This window comes from Hyperoodon ampullatus (assembly GCF_949752795.1).
Source record: "Hyperoodon ampullatus genome assembly, chromosome: 13".
NCBI lineage: Eukaryota > Metazoa > Chordata > Mammalia > Artiodactyla > Ziphiidae > Hyperoodon > Hyperoodon ampullatus.
In genome coordinates, this window is record NC_136926.1 from 30,361,666 (window position 1) to 30,377,856 (window position 16,191).

A 16,191-nucleotide genomic window follows, 5' to 3' on the forward strand; every position below is an offset into this window, starting at 1 on the left:
TTGTTAGAGATGTTGATTTCCTGACCACTTCCATCATCTGGACCGTGTCCACAGCAGCCAGGTGCCAGGTGTCTGTCGTCCTGGAATGGAATCTAGTCTCAGGGAGGCACCCCTTGGAGGCCACTGGAAGTTCATCCCTTACCCCATCCAGTCAAAATTAGTTTTCCCTCTAGCAGAAAATAAAGAGGCAGGTAGGGCTCCTTCGGTTGTGCTGCCAACAGTGGCAGAATGTTTTCTTTTTTTAAAAATATTAATATTAATATCTTTTCAAAATATTATTTATTTATTTATTTTTGGTTGCATTGGGTATTCGTTGTTGCATGCGGGCTTTCTCTAGTTGCAGCGAGTGGGGGCTACTCTTTGTTGCAGTGCGCAGGCTTCTCATCACGGTGGCTTCTCTTGTTGTGGAGCACGGGCTCTAGGCGTGCAGGCTTCAGTAGTTGTGGCACGTGGGCTCAGCAGTTGTGGCTTGCGGGCTCTAGAGTGCAGGCTCAGTAGTTGTGGCGCACGGGCTTAGTTGCTCTGCGGCCTGTGGGATCTTCCCGGACCAGGGATCGAACCTGTGTTCCCTGCATTGGCAGGCGGATTCTTAACCACTGTGCCACCAGGCAAGTCTGCAAAATGTTTTCTGCTGTGGCATCAGGTAAAGGCTGGATGCCTAGGCCAGAAACACCTGGATGGGACCTTCCTCATCTGGTCTAACTGTAATCAATTTTTACAACTGCAGCACAGCCCACACCAGGAAATGAGGGGGTTTCCTTCCTTGCACTGGGCAAAGAATCTGTCCACTCATCACCTTTAGCCAGATCCTAGTCTCAGTGACATTGAGACTTCAGTCTTATCAGTCTTGGCCTTATAACCCTGCTTGTGTCTATTGTTTATATATAAACTTATTAGATACAATAATTCTGGTTTGATCTGAGTGGCGAAATCAAGCGGTGGGGCCGAAATCCCAAAGGCCAGTGGTTCTCAAAACTACTATTAGTTTACAAACTGATGAATGGGCCACTTAGAAGTGGGTACCAGTAGCTTAGTAAAGACTGTCACCTGCCGCAGGTACCGCCAGACAGCAGCCAGTGGTGCTCTGAGCATCCATCTCTGTGACAGAGGAGGGAGAGGAAGCCCATGTTCCTTCCCAGGGACAGAGGAGTCCTTCCGTGTGAGCAGCGATTCATGTCTGTTGTAGTTCAGACAGGAGGATCGCCGACTTCTAACACTTCATCTCAGCTTGAGAATCTGCTGATTTGGTCCCAAGCTCAAGCCCACTCACTTCTCCATCGCCCCACCCCCGACGCCCCTCACCCAGGCCTTGGTCATCTCCAGCTGGAACTGTTGAGTCTTTTAATTGGTCATCCCCAAGTTGAAATAATTTGGGACCTGGGACCCTTTTGCTGCAGCGCTTGCACCTGGACACACGTCTCCTCGGGAACAAAATACAAAGAAACTATAAGAGACTAAAAATAACTGCGTGCATGCAGCAGTTGGGGCAAATTATGGATAACAAGATACAAAAAGACCAAAAAGCCAACGGCCACTTCTGAAGAGTCAGGAGCAAAGAAGGGTACTGCACCTGCTCCCTGCACTCAACACCACCAAGGGGTGGGCAGACCGCCTGAGCCACGCCTCCGGCCCCACTCCTGGGCCTGCCCCTACCCTCACCCTATACAAGGAACCAGCTCGCCCTTCCTTGGGAAGCAAGCAAGGGAACCTGTTGTTTGTTCTTGCTCCCCCTTGCTGCACCTAGGGCCCCAATAAAGCCTGGCCTGAATTTCTTGTCTGGCCTCTTATCAATTTCTATTGATTAAGGAGGCCAAGAACCCTGGTGGTCCCCAAGTCACTCTTCCCACCACCCAGTTGCAGCCAGAGCGCCCTTCAGTCAAGCTGAATCAGGTTTGAGCACAGCCCTTGCTGAAATCTCTTCAATGACGTCCCAGTTCTCTTAGATTAAAAGCCAAACTCGCAGAGACAAGGCGTGCAGGGGGCCCTGGGGGCTGGCCCTGCCTCCTTCTTGACCTGCCTGGGACTGTTCCCCACCCCCGGAACAAGGGCTCCTGTCTGTGCTTCTCCGGTGCAGCCTCTGCTAGTCCTCCCACAGGGAAAGCTCTTCCCTGGTCTTGCACAGCCAAGGACATCTCAGCTCAAGTGTCCTCTTCTTGGTAGCCCTTCCTACCCCACCCTGTCCTAAAATAGGGGCCCTGGTATTCTCCTTGAGCACCTGTTGTTTCTTCCCTCTTCGTAACACTTCTTTGTGTATTTGTAAAATTCCCGAAGACAGGGGCCACGTCTATTTCATTCGCTGCTATACACACAAAATCTAGAACAGTGCTCGCGTGCAGTAAATATTTGTGAGCTCCAGAAATATTCATTGAACGAAATGATAAATTATTTAAAAGTACGTCACATTAAGATTGTGCCAATACTGACCATGCGGTTATTTTGAGAAACCCCATTTTTAGGAAAAAACCAAAACCCAAAAACCGCTAGGTCTTCCTCATAAGATTTCTTTTTTCTCTTCTCTGGATGCCTGTGATCCCTCCCCAAGGTACCTGGAGGAGTGGTCTGCACAGAAGTGATCAGATCCCACGTTAGCCTTGTGAATTTGCAACAATTTAATGCGCAGGGAAGAGATTGCAGGTCTGCCTCTGGGCTATTTTTAAAAGCTCTAATGGAAGATAAGCCAGAGCTCAAACTGTGATAAATCTCAGCTCCACAGCCTGGAAAAGAAGCCAAGAGCTGCACCCTGGCTGGTTGAGGTAGCATGGGTACCTTTTAACTTACTCTCAGACCCTGAAGCCGTATATTAAATTACCAGAATATGGCTAGAATATTTAGACCATCAGAAGCTTGCAAGTCGTGTTTCAGGGTTGGTGAAACACAGACTCCTAATTTCACTTGCTAATGGTTTCTTTTCATACAAGAGTGGTCCTACGGGGTTCAATAAACAAGGACATATTCACTCCCATGTGGGTTCACAGCGGTACCGTATCACCGCTGCTGAGGCTAAGATTTCAACAGGACTGAGCTCTGTTTCTTCACCAACCCGAATTTCAAAGCGTCGCTTTGCTGTGAGTTAGAACTCAGACAACCCCAGAATCACTGTAGATTCTAGAAAGTCTCTGTGCACCTGAGAAAACCTAAGAAGGCTCTGCATAGCAGTGCGCTCTCCAGGACCTCCCGGGACCCCCACCCCAGCCTCTTACCCGGTGGACACCCAGTGGCCCTCGATGGCAGGCGGCATCTGCACAGTGATCCTGGCACCATTGTGGAGATGTTTGAGCATGTGGTGACACTGGGATTCCTTGAAAGCCCTCCAGGCACTTTTCTCCAAGGACCTCGGGTGGGACCTGCTGTCCGGATGAAGGAGGGCAGAGCCCTCTCCCAGCCCTGAAACAGAAACATGCAAGGCAGGTATCAGGGGAGCCGCAGAGACGTGAGGCCAGCTGAGTAGCTGTCCCCGAGGCGGGGACATCCCACTGGTGGGGACATCCCACAGGTGGGTAACGCCAGGTTTTATCACTGTCTTTGCTCTCCAAGAATTCACATTCTACAGTGTCCCAGAAGATCCTCTCCCAGGTGAGAAAACTGGGGTCTGTGGAGATAACGAATGTGATTTGCATGAGGTCGCTTGGCGAGTTCCTGGCAAAGCCTGAGCTCAAACCCAGGTTCATGAAACTGCAAACAAGGCCGTGCATCCCACGAGCAGCTGTGCAGGGCTGCAGGGGACAGAACTGCGTGCTCCAGAGCCATCAAGGCTGGAGATGGGGCTGAGGGGACAGGTAGAAAGGGTAGTCAGGAAGGGTGGACAGGTGCAGTGACACACAGACGGGAAGGCAGAGAGCCAGCAGCTTCAGTGAAGGGTGAACGGAGACGGGGAGAAAGGCCCAGGGAACAGCTAGGAGGCACCCCACAGTGTGGACTCCCTTCTGCCCGCACCACCTCATGCACCTCGGGTTCTCTCAATCCCCAAACGGACGCCCTCTAGAGGGGGTGCAAGTCCTACGCCCGCCCTATAAGGGCTCAGGCGTGGCATTTCCCCCAGTGATCTTCCAAGGCTGCCCCTCAGAGTTGGTGACAAACAAACATATGTTACAGGGTTTTGATTGCACATCTGTATTTTCCACGGATAAAGGGACACTAGGACTAAGTTTATCTTCACGTCGTCCAAGTTGGCCAAAATTTACACATGCAAAAGTACCACCAGCCTCGTGTGCAGAAAAAGGCAAGGAAAACAGATGGAGTTATCATCTGAAAGCCCACTGTTTCCTCTGAGATTCACTCCTGAAGTGACTCACAATCTGAGAGGTCTTTATTGTGGACCTACTAGGAATTCAGCACTGTGTTAGCAAAAAAAAAAAAAAAACGACACTAGTTAGACAAACGTACAACAATAAAAGATGGATGTTAATGAAACTGTGGTCATCGTTTTGCAATGAATGTTAAATGCAACCTCACCAGCAACCCCATTCAGCCAAACCAGGTGAGCCACACCTGAGCTAGAACACGGGCGACACTAAAACTCAGAAACCTGTGTCAGGTGGAGTAGACATTAATGCTCAGGGCTGTTAAGCGAGGACCCCCTCCGTGGCCTCGAGCTCCCATCCCAGGGAAGGCACTTCCACTGAAACGATGGTCCTGGGTGCTCCGTCCCTGACCCTCCCCAGAGAGAAGAAGGAAACAAGCCTTCTAACTGGGCTATTTTTCTCTGTTTCTTTGCAAAACCAGCCTGTTTTCAAAATACATAAAATACATGCATTTTGATCAGCCCCCTCCCACCCCCATAGTAAGGACCCTTCAGTGGTTGGGCTGTGGCACTGAGCCAGGTGGAAAGTCTGGAAAATGCAGGGGTGACCTGTTGGCAATCCTACATGGACATCCACCTGTACTGTGACTTCTGAGGGGTTATTTATCCCAATTCCAGCATTTTAATCCCCATTTGTCTGGCACTTGTGCTGATCTCTCTCAGTTAGCTTTAAACTAGAGGATGGGGGGATACCTCCACCGACCCCAAGAGTTGTGGTCATCTTGTTGATAGGAAGCACCTCCTAAATTCCCTGTCAGGAATGAAATCAAACAGTACAACTTGCCATTTGGTGGGTCAATTGAATGATAAATTGTAACGTGGCAAAAATACATATTTTAACTCAAGTCACAAAGCACTGGGAGTTGCGGAAGAGTCTTCTTTAAATATGACACCCAGCATTCAGTAACGATGTCATGCTCTCATGATCAACCAAGCTATGTTCTAAAAATTGATTTATAAACTCCTTTACACCCTGCAAATGTTTTCCCATAAAGCTAAGGAAAACCGGGAGGGGAGTGGATATCGGTGAAATTCTGGAGCTGGGCTGCTTGGGTTTGAAACTAGATCAGCCACTTAAAGGATTTCATCAAATCCAAGACTTCAGTGATTAAGATGCATCATTATTTTATTACCAGCGACAAAAACACTTGCATTTAAACGATGACACCTGCCTTAGCAGCAGTCCCAACATCCTTGGAGCATGCACAGGGCCTCCGACTGCTTTATCTCTCCAAAGAGATCTGGCACCGTGTCTGGCCTTCAGCTGCAACGCTTCACTCAGGACAGGTAATCGGTTTGCTCTGCACGAATCTTGACAACAAGGCTCAAACACAGCCTTATCTTTTTGTGGCATCTTTCTTTCCAAATAACTGTTTCTCGGTCAGAAAATATGTAAGTGCAGTTACCACCCCCCTCACCGTGATAAATACTCGCCCCACTGATGTTACACGGACACCCCTGGCTCTGTTACTGGGCTGCCTGATTTCCACACTGTTTTTCTTTTCAGCGCCGAGAGTGGAGTTTACAAGTGAATTCTAACACTTGGCTGCAGTGTTTACTCTATTTTCAAAACCAACCTATTGGCAACTAAACCATAGATGGAGAGTAACAAGGACACACACAGAGGAAGTGACATGAGGACAGCATGGGTCCAGGTTCACACAGGCGATGACAGGTCTGCCGCATGACTGCCACCTGCAGGCTCACAGGAGCCAGAGGCCCCACCCACCGGAGATGCACACCCACTGCCCAGACCTTATACATGAAAAACTGTAAATCCTACAATCGATGAAACACATGATCAGCACTGTGACCATAAACAAGTCACTTAACACCCCCAAGCCTTCGTGTGCTCATCTGTACGGAGGGGGTGACAGCACTGCCGTCACTTGGAGTTGGTCTCAGGATTCACTGAGATCATTTCCTTTAGCACATGGTTCAGGGTTCTTGTTAGACGTTAGTTGCTATTATTTTAAATGATGAGTAAGGCTCTTGGAGGTCCTGAGAAAGGCCTTCCTAACTAACAGAATGGCTGGAATAATGGTAAGAGTCTCCTGGAGCCCAGCTCACTCTGCGCTCTGGAGGGACAGTGTGCCCAGAGCGAGGCCCGGGCTCCTGGCAGCCAACTAACTGGTGACCTGGATGGAGGGCAGGGGTGGTGACAAGCTCTACTCAGTTTAACAAATAACTACATGCTGCCACTCTGTGTAGCTTAAGGGCTGGAAGCATAAAGAAGATTGAAGGTAAGTTTTTCTGACCCGGAGGCTCTTAAGGTCTCACTTGGACTGCACGTCCAAGAACAAGGGTGGGATGGTGGGGTCTGGGCAGGAGGTGAGTTCAGAGGCAAAGGAAGGGGCTGTGGTGCTCAGGACCTGCACGGTTGTGCAGGAGGCTGGAGCCGACAGTCAGCTTTTTAACCAGGGGTGGGGAAGACATAAAATCCTAGAACCACCGATTTGCACATCATTAGAAAGCAGGCAGAAGATTAAGTCACTCAAGAGTTTCCAGAGACCAAGCTCCGTCTTGCTACTGCTCCTGTCAGACAGGAGCCAACGTCAGGGACCTGGCAAGGCCGTCCGCCCAGGAGCCCAGCAGGATAGCCAGATGGAGGACTCGACAGCCAGCCCCTCCCCAGGACACAGTGGCTGAGGGCTCACTCGCGAGGGTGGGACTGAATTTTTAGGATGGGAAAATAGGGTTGGAATTTATTCTTTTTATCTTTTTCCTTTGAAATACCCACCAACTCAATGACCCTTAGGGAGCAAAATTAAAAGGGTCAAGTGACAGCAGGCGTTGCTGTCAGGCAGGAGAAGCCGTCTCTTAGGGTCAAGTATGGACAGGGGTCACCAACACTTATTGGCTCGTTTGGTGTGGGACGTGGATTACAGCCCCCCCACCCCCATGTGAGGCCTCCTTCTAGTAAATGGCTGGGAATGAAAAGGCCACTTGAAGCACCTAGTTCAGCCACAGGGGAGGCCATGTGGAATGCTCTCACCTTACATCCCATGACTTCCTTCTCAGCATCAGCCATGGGTGCCCTCCAAGGAGACCAGCCTTAGACTTCTGGTCAACCCAGGGACCCCCGTGTTCCTGCATCGCCAGAACTATGTCAGCTCCAAATCTGAGACTGAAACTAGCAACTCACTCATTCAAACAATCAGAAAGGACTCTCTGCAGGGCCAGGCACTGTGCAGGCACAGAAGCTACAAACATTATGCCCCAAGGAATCCTCAGTTGGGGAAGAAATCAGAACCCCAATGGACTTATAAAGGGACTCAGAAAGACGGAGGGAGCAGGCAGCTATGCCTTGAAGACTGAACAGAAGTGGTCCAGGCAGAGTTCATAGCACATGCCCAACATAAGGAGGGGGCGGGAGATTCGTGCAGGGGGGATGGAGAGGCCTTAGGGAGGGGAGATTGCAGGGTGGCCCAGGAGGGAACAGTGGCAAAACAGAGGCCAGGCTGTGATCAAGAGCTGTGAGTGCGTCATCCTGAGGGTGGACTGGGCTGAAACAGGGAAGAAGAACCACCCAAAGCCTGTAAGCAATGTAACGTAGGATAAGGATTCCATTGTGAAAAGACTGCTTTTCCCTTTTTTTGGAGGGCTAAGAAGCAGGAAGACCAATTATGAAGCTTCTGCCATGGTTCAGTGCATCATTTTTGCCTGAATAAATGAGAAAGATAAGAGAAGGGAACTGCTTTCAACAAAGCAGTAAATCTTTTTGGTGGTCCCGGAGAGGCACTGACCATCTTTGGCATGTTGTGGGAAAAGGTATTACCAAAAAGTTATTTCAAAAGAGAGGAAAGAAGGAAGGGAGGGAGGGAAAGTCGGAGAGAGGAAAGTAAGGGTCTGTACTAATTTAGCACTATACCTGGAAAAAAACTTTTGCAAAATACTTATGTGTCCACTTTCATACATCTTCAATTGTATAAATAAACATCCAACTTAAGGGTGGTGACTAGCTGTAATAACAGTTCCTGCCTGAGTGTACTTATTAGTTATAATAATAAATGTGCTTATTATATAGAATAACTTTAAAAACCTCCACTTGATTGGATTATCTGTATAATCAGAAGTGTTGACTAACCACAGCATTTGGTTGTTGATAACTCTGCTATTGAACGTTGAGTGCAGTTGACATTATGATCTTTCAGGCTCTTAAGGCAGATCACAGTGAGGTCATCGTTAGGAACCTCAGTGCCTGTGGGATGTTGCTTTGGATACAGAGGTAGTGGGGCAGACAGGTGACAACCCTATTTAGTCCAAGAGAGGGTTTTTCCCCTTGTGTTTCTCATACGAGTGAGGAAGCACACGTGTAGGAGGGCACACACACATAACACACACACAAATAATATCAAGACACACACAAATACAAAGACACACACAACATCAAAGCACACACAAATAACATCAAGACTTTGATAAACTGAGGATTCTAGATATTTTGGTCAGTTGCGAAGATTAGTTCATTGGGCTCCATTCATTAAGATTTTTGCTGTAAATGAATGCAAGGAAAAGAGCATCTCGAAGGGTTAAACAACATCAGTGCAGTAAGAAAGGGACTGAGTTTTCAGGCTTCAAGGTGACTTTGGCTAAGTCATCGGATAGGTGCCTTTCGTTCCCCTGTACAAAGTGAAAATTACAGTAATGGGGATAATAACTAATGTTTGTAAAACACTCGAAGGCTCACTTCACGCCTATATTATCTCATATATCAAATTCCAGTTACTACACGGGAACAGAAAGGAGTGGGTGGAGAACCAGCCTTCAATGTCAAGGGTTCTACCAACAGCCAGCCCCTGATACCAGCGCCAGTGGGAGCCACCACAGCACCGCCCCGACCAGTGGCTTTCTGATGAAGCAGGTTATCAAAGTGACTTCACTACAAAATGGTCTCCAACATCCGGGGTCCCATGGCCTGGGCCCAGATCAAATGATTATGACAAGGGGGCAGCTTCTTTCAAGTACGGGTGGGAGAAAAATGTAGACCCTGGAAGGAAATTGTTCTCCTGTTGAAAACAAATTAATTCCCGAAGGCTTCAGGGGACAATTTTATAGATGACCATTTGCAAAGAACTACATGAGCTCCTTGGGCTCTGGAGGGTGTATCACATGCACAGGTGTGTGTGTATGTAAGAGTTTTTCACTTCCACGGATGAAATCACTCACAATGATTTTTACAGAATGATCTTTACTACTACCATGATTGCCAGTCTACTGTTCAGAGAGTGAAAACTCCCAGAGATAGCAAATAAAAAACCAGATTTCCCCAAATAGAGGAAGCACAGGATTAACCATTTACATGGGCATCTGTACCCTAAGTTCAAGGCCCGTGAGGTCAGGTGACTGTTGGCATCACCCAAGTCACCAGACTCTGCACACAGAAAGCAGCCCTGAGCACAGGCTTCAAAGGGAACAAATGCAGTATTTCTCTGTTGCCTGAAGCAACGCTTATTGCTGAGCCTGTTGTTCTCCAAGAGCGAGCCAGGCCACCGACAGGGACCAGGAAGAGGGCAAAGGGCATGGGGCGGGGGTTGGAGCAGAGACCCTGAGTAGTCCCTTCAGCAGGTGGCTGAGGGCCTACTGCGTGCGAGGTTGTCTCCAAGGCCTGCCCCATCGCTGACACATGAAGGGAAACACGGCGTGTGGCCAAGTCCCCGGAAGAATCCTCTTGATATACTCAGCAGCTTTTCACCTGTCTACCTAGATCGAGAACCCAAAGCGCCAAACCACTTTACACACAATAAAATGTGAAATGAGCTCGGAAGGAGACACTTTTCAGGCACACTTGGGACTGAACTCATCTTTGATCGGGTTAGTCACTGCATAGGTACTTTAATGCTTAAAAAAATAAAATCAAAACGACCAAATAAATATAATGTCAAGACATTCACAACGGTGGTCTCTGAGAGGGTCTCTGAAAGGCTCTTTCCCGCTCACTTTGCACCTTTCTGTCCTTGATACAACGTGACCTGCGTCACTCCCACACCAGAGTGAGGAAGCATCTCACGGTGGAACTGGTGCGATGCAGAAAAACACGCAGCAGAGAAAACGGGAGCGATGAGGGGAAATGCAGGTGATTACTTTGCCGTGAAATCGCCCAGCCCCAGCAAAAGAGCCCTCATCACTGTAATGTGGGCTGTGAAGTCGAGGTGGCTACGTGACCGCCTGCACAGCTTCCATGTTTTGGAACAAAAGCTGCCGTCCACTCCCAGGTGGGCACCTATACTCACCAAGCGCTTGCTTTTATTTCCATGTTGTTGGAGATCAAAGCTGAGAGAGCTGCTTTTGCCAATCTTTCAACCTTATCTAAAAGCATTTTCCCTTTATGAGAAACATAGTAAAGTCAGGATTTCAAATTCCTGGTTTCATTTAACTTTTGATGAAAATGAGGTAATTTTCTAAGTCGTTTTCTTCTAAGGCCATGGTCCCCGGGCCAGACACTGGGGTCCAACCACAGACAGCATGGTTTTCCTGCTGGGCCTGGAGCTGACGGCTGCCGCCACAGCCATGCTCTTCACACAGTCGTGTGTGTGTGTGTGTATGTGTATGTGTGTGTTCATGGTGTGTGTGTCTGTGTGTGGTGTGTCTGACTACGTGCATGGTATGTGTGCGTTTGTGTGTCTGGTGTGTGCATGATGTGTGTGGGGTGTGCGTGTGTGTGTGGAGTGCGCGTGTGTGTGTGGAGTGCTGGGATTCCCAGCAGGGACGAACACCGCGGTCAAGGGCAGTGTGCCAGCCTCCCACCTCTGGGCTCTCCAATAAGCTCTTCTCATCCTGCCAGGTATTCTCAGGACTCTTCAGGAAGGCCCCTCCTCACAGCCCTGTCCCCAGCCGGCAGGGACACAGCCACACAGGAGGCCCTCTTAATGTACCTGTTGACCGAATGGTTGGCTGAAGGCATGAAGCTAGAAAACCCTTCGAGAACAGACGAGCCTCAGTAACTACAGGGTGACACCACATCCTTACTCTGACCTAGATCCCTATCACACGACATTCCAAAATAACTTTATTCCCAATATGAACCCAAATTGAAAAGAACTAAATGGCCTGTGCACATAACATCTGGACACAGCAAGAGCTCATGCTTGGATGGTGGCAGGTTTTTCCTGAGCTTTTCCTTGGGATCACTTGAATGCCGCGCAGAGGCCACGTGCTGCCATGTAAGCTTTCCACAGGTGTACAAGATCACTAATGAGTCCTTTCATATTTCCAGTCCTAAATGTTTTATGCTTCCCTTTAATTGATTCTATCAAATTGTCATCAGTCTGTCCCTAAACGGTAGGTGTTTACACAGTCCTATCATCCACTGGTGTTGAGTTCTCTACTCAGAAAAAGAAGGACCATGGCTATGACGGGACGGCTCAGCTACGTGCTTGAAGATAGTTTCTCTCAAAAGAGAATATTTACCATCTGTCTAAGACCCTTGCTCCCTGCTATGAGCAGATATGTAATATTTCTTTTCAAGATTACATTTTATGACTAAGGGGGAAAAGGTGCAGGAAAGGCAATGTTTTCTTGGTCACAAAAACTGTCTCCAGTAAAATGATATGTCAAAGATTCTGTTTTACCCTATTGTAATGTTTCCTCACATTTTGTTGGTTAAGCAGTCAGTCATTCGGTAATCCACAGTTTTGGGGTTTTTTTTTCAGTTTTAATAGAATACACTCAAGTGAAAGGTGATAGCTCAGAAGTGTCTTCCCATTTCAGAAAAGTGGATGAATCCTACAAAAGTAAATGGCGATGGAAGGAGAACATCTCCCCAACAACGGCTCCAAAACTTAAAGTCAAATGTTTCCATTAATAAAGAGAATGAGCACTTTGGGGCACATTAAAGCACCACTTTTTCTGAAATATCTCATGTTAATCTGGTTTCTGGAACAGAATGATTTTTGTGGCTTTTCATCTAAGCAAATAAAACAGTGACAAGGGACATACCCCAGCTGCATACCTTTATGACATTCAATAGGTTTTACTTGGATTAAGAAATGCAATTATTCTCAGATATTGGAGGACAGGGAAGTAAGACCAACATGTATACTTTTATGCCGTCACATTTTGAACTCTCCCACTACATTTACAGTTTTAAAACACAGCAAATAATAAACAATGGACTCCAGTCTTTCCAGACCCTAATTTACTCACCAATAGGACCTAGGGGTGATTTATAACTTGCCTGAGTTGAAATAAAAGTAACCAAAAAAACTGAAGATTGGATGCCAAACACAATCGTTTCTACAGCATCTTCACCCAGAATCTTCCTGAAGGCCTTGTGCACTTGTTAATCTTACTATGAGACTTGTTAGTGTAACAAATAATCTATAAATGATGTCTGGAACGAAATTTCGTAAAGTTGGTCCCAAGCACATTCATAACCATAGAAAATATGTTTTTACCTACCTAATTGCTGTCATAAAATATACAACAAGTAGCAAAATAAAAATGCCTCTGTATCAGGAAAAAAATCATTAAGCCATTCTAAAAGATACAGGTAATTTCCTTCAGACTGGTAACTTATATTAAGATACATAATCAAGCTCCATCTGTTACTACAGAATTTTCAAAACCCCTAACTACAGAGTAGGACACACTCTCAAGCCATTCCCTTGGGTTAGGTTGATTAATACCCATTTCCCATTAAAACTACTTCAATCAAGTAAAAATCAGGCAGAAAAGGGGGAAACGGAGAATACTCAATTTTTTCTTGGTGCTTTACATTATCCTAAGGAATCGTGACAAGCCTCTCTCAAATCGCAGAGATTTATACCCAGGGGACCACTCCCTCGGTTTCTCCTCTGTGTTGGAGTCCCACGCGCCCTGCACGAGCGCAGTTGCTCTGTGGGCAACATCAGTGTGAATAACTCTGCCACTGCAGGTTCACTTTGAAATGGGATGACTTTTTGCAGGGTTATCCCCGTCATCGCATTAAACTTGGCAAACCTCCTTATTTATTTTACATACTCTTCGTCATATGCACATGTGCACACACACGTGCACACATGCACAGGGTCTGGCCCCACTGGCTTATTCCCCCCTTCCTTACTCCCTCCCTGCACACTGTGGATCTGGGTGAACCCCTGACCTCAAGGAGCTCAGGCTGACTCCAGCTGGAATTTGGAGATCTGGGGCTATACTTGAACTTCACTGAGGATATACTTGGGCTCCCCTTACCAGCCATTACCACACTGTGGTGCAGGAAGTGTGGTTACAACTTCCAGCTCTCAAAACAAGGAAGAAAAGTTCAGGGTGGGTTGGCCCAGGCTGTGTTTCTGAGCATGGCTTTTGTAGTCCAAAAGGCAAATGGCTTTATGAAAAAAAAAATTCTGTTCATGCCAAATTGTCAAGTACTTTTTCATTTTAAAGGCATTTGCCCATATGACCATTTTCCTGCACAGATACGACAAGAGATTTTTGGGGGGACACTCTCCCCTGTGTCCTCTCTCTCTCTGCCTCTTGTTTCTGGTGTGGGTGGCAGCTGCTGTTTGATCTGCCCATTGGCTCTGATGTGTTTCATGTTTCAGCCAAAGATGAAAACGGCTCTGTAATTCTAAGCAGATGGGCCTAAGAGTACAACCCTGTAATTACACCTTCTCTCTCTGGCCCTCGAACTGCCAGCCTTCCATCCTGACTTTGAAAGTCTGGGATCACTGGGGTTCCGGGCACACCTTGGCAATCAGGCAGGTCTGGCCCAGTCCAACTTGTGTGCAGGGCCTGTGGACCTGCGCTGCCCATACTGCCGGCCCCAGCAGGGTGACAAAGAATACAGCAGCGCAGGGCTCCCGGGTTGCTGTCTCCTCCCCTTCCTAGATGGTCTGGGAGTCACCCCTGACCTTCAGCGCCAGCCAAATGCCTTCTGAAGCTGGATCGGAAACCTAGAGGCCATGAGGGTGCTGACCTGATGACCCGATGTGCAGAGGCTTGGGGTGCCCGTGGTGGGTGTGGAAGCAGGAGAGCCCTGCTCCTGGTGGACACTCTGCTGAACAGTCAGGTGTCCACCGTTAGGAAAAGCTGGCCCAGGACATCTGGATCAGCACGTGTTCTGCAGCCACCTGTCCCCATGATCGCCACAGATCTCGCACAAAATCTGCCTTCCCACCCCCGGTGCAATGCTATCTTATTTTCCTCCGTGCAATTCCTAGAACTCTTTTAAAGCCTGCTGTTCTCTGGCTGAGGGTTTACTAGAGCTGCTGACGACATGTGACACATGAAACAGAAACAAAACGACCCAGAAGAGCGGGAGGAAACAAGCTCAGGTCCCGGAGAACTTAGGGGACTGGTTTTAATTACTGCACCTTGGCTGCTAGGAGGCCCCTGCTCCCTGAAAGTCCGTCCAGAGAACCTACCGGTCCACCTGGGAGAGACCCCTCCCCAGCCTCTCAACACACTCGTCCTCCGAGGGGCGAACACAAACACCCCGAGCTGCTTTTTCCCTGAAATGATCACAGTTCTCTGCACAGTGCCCCCAAAGCTTGGACCCCAGCAAGAGCCTTGCCAGCGCTCTGACACTCTGTAAAGGGTCGCATAGCCTGCGGTTCCATGACCCCCTATAGTCTGAAACCCCGCAGAGTGGACACAAGTGTCCCGGGACTTGGACATAAAGTCTGCGTGCGCGCCCTTCCAGAGAGAGCGCGGCCGGCGCCCGGGAAGGCGAGCCTCTTCCAGGGCGCCCAGGAGGGGGCTGCGCCCGGCCGCGCGGTCCCCTCGGTTCCGGGGTGTCCACTCGGCTCCCGGCCCCCCCGGACTCACCGTGAAGCAGGAGGGCCGGGAACAGGGATGTGAGCAGGAGGCGGCGCACACAGGACATCTCCAGGCCTCCTCCGGGGCCGCCCGCGCGCGCCGCACCGCCCGCCGTCCGGGAACCCAGCTTCCCGGGACCCGCCTGCAGCCCGGGCGGCGCGGCCCGGCCGCGCGGGGACAGGGCCAGGCCCGCGCTTCAGGCGGCCGCGGCGCGCCCCATGCCCGGCCCGGCTCCTCCGCTCCCGGCCTCCCGTCCCGCGCCCGGCCCTGCGCGCCCGGCCGCCCCGTGCTCGCCCGGCCGCCGCCGCCGCTCCGCGTTGCACTGGCCACCGCCGCCGCAGCCGCCGCAGCTCCTCTTCATATTTCCAGGGCGCCGCCGCGGGAAAGGGCGGTCGGGGGCGGGGCCTGGACGGGGCGGAGCGATGTGGGGCGGGACGGGACGGGCCGTGGCCTGGACTGGGGCGGGACGGGGCCTGGACGGTGGGCGGGGCGATGTGGGGGGCGAGGCCTGGATCGGGCGGGGCGAGGCCTGGATGGGGGCGGGGAGGGCGGGGTCTGAACGGGGAGGGGCTATGCAGGGGCGGGGCGAGGTGATATGGGTGTGGGCGGGGCCTGGACCGGGCGGGGGATCCCCCCGGGACCCGGCGCAGGATTTGAAGGGAGCTGGGCACCGCCGCCCCTGCTCCGCCGCCCTCTGCACTTCTTCGCCCCCTGGCCCTCCTCTCCTTCTCCAGGGCCTCCGCTCTCTTCTCCTTCCACTCCCCTCGCTGCCCTGCCCCGCCCTCCCCAAGCCTCACCCCCTCTTAGCCTCCGGCTCCGGCCCCCTTCCTCCCCTCCTTCTCGGCCGCTCCCTCTAGGACAGCTCCTCCTGCGAGGGGCTCATAGACCTAGGCCCGGGCCCCCGCCGCCAAAGGAGGAAAAAGTGCCCCTCACCCTCCCTGCGCCCACCCGGGGCAGCTCTGGACCCCTGTCTTCCCTCCACTCACAGGGGAGGATTCCCCACTTGTGAAAAGCGTTCCAGAAGGGGTGAGGACGCTGCAAGCCCCAGGTTTCCAGCGGGTCGGAGAGGTCCGCGTGCCAAGCTTGGGGCGTGTGTGTGGCCCTCGCGCACGTGAAAACGAGGGAAAGGAGAGGAGAGAAGAGATGGCAGAAAA

The 16,191-nt window shown here is 50.2% G+C and overlaps 1 protein-coding gene across 1 annotated transcript in view; it reads right to left on the reverse strand.

The window, feature by feature from the left end:
• APCDD1 (APC down-regulated 1) overlaps positions 1-15,104 on the reverse strand; it is a gene marked incomplete at its 5' end in the record, with an annotated part of 31,803 nt that extends 16,699 nt beyond the window's left edge. Inside the window, 2 exons of the mRNA XM_079718106.1 lie at positions 3,201-3,384; positions 15,047-15,104. Coding sequence (XP_079574232.1) covers positions 3,201-3,384; positions 15,047-15,104 — 242 coding nt within the window. The remainder of the gene's footprint in view (positions 1-3,200; positions 3,385-15,046) is intronic.
• Positions 15,105-16,191: the final 1,087 nt, after the last annotated feature.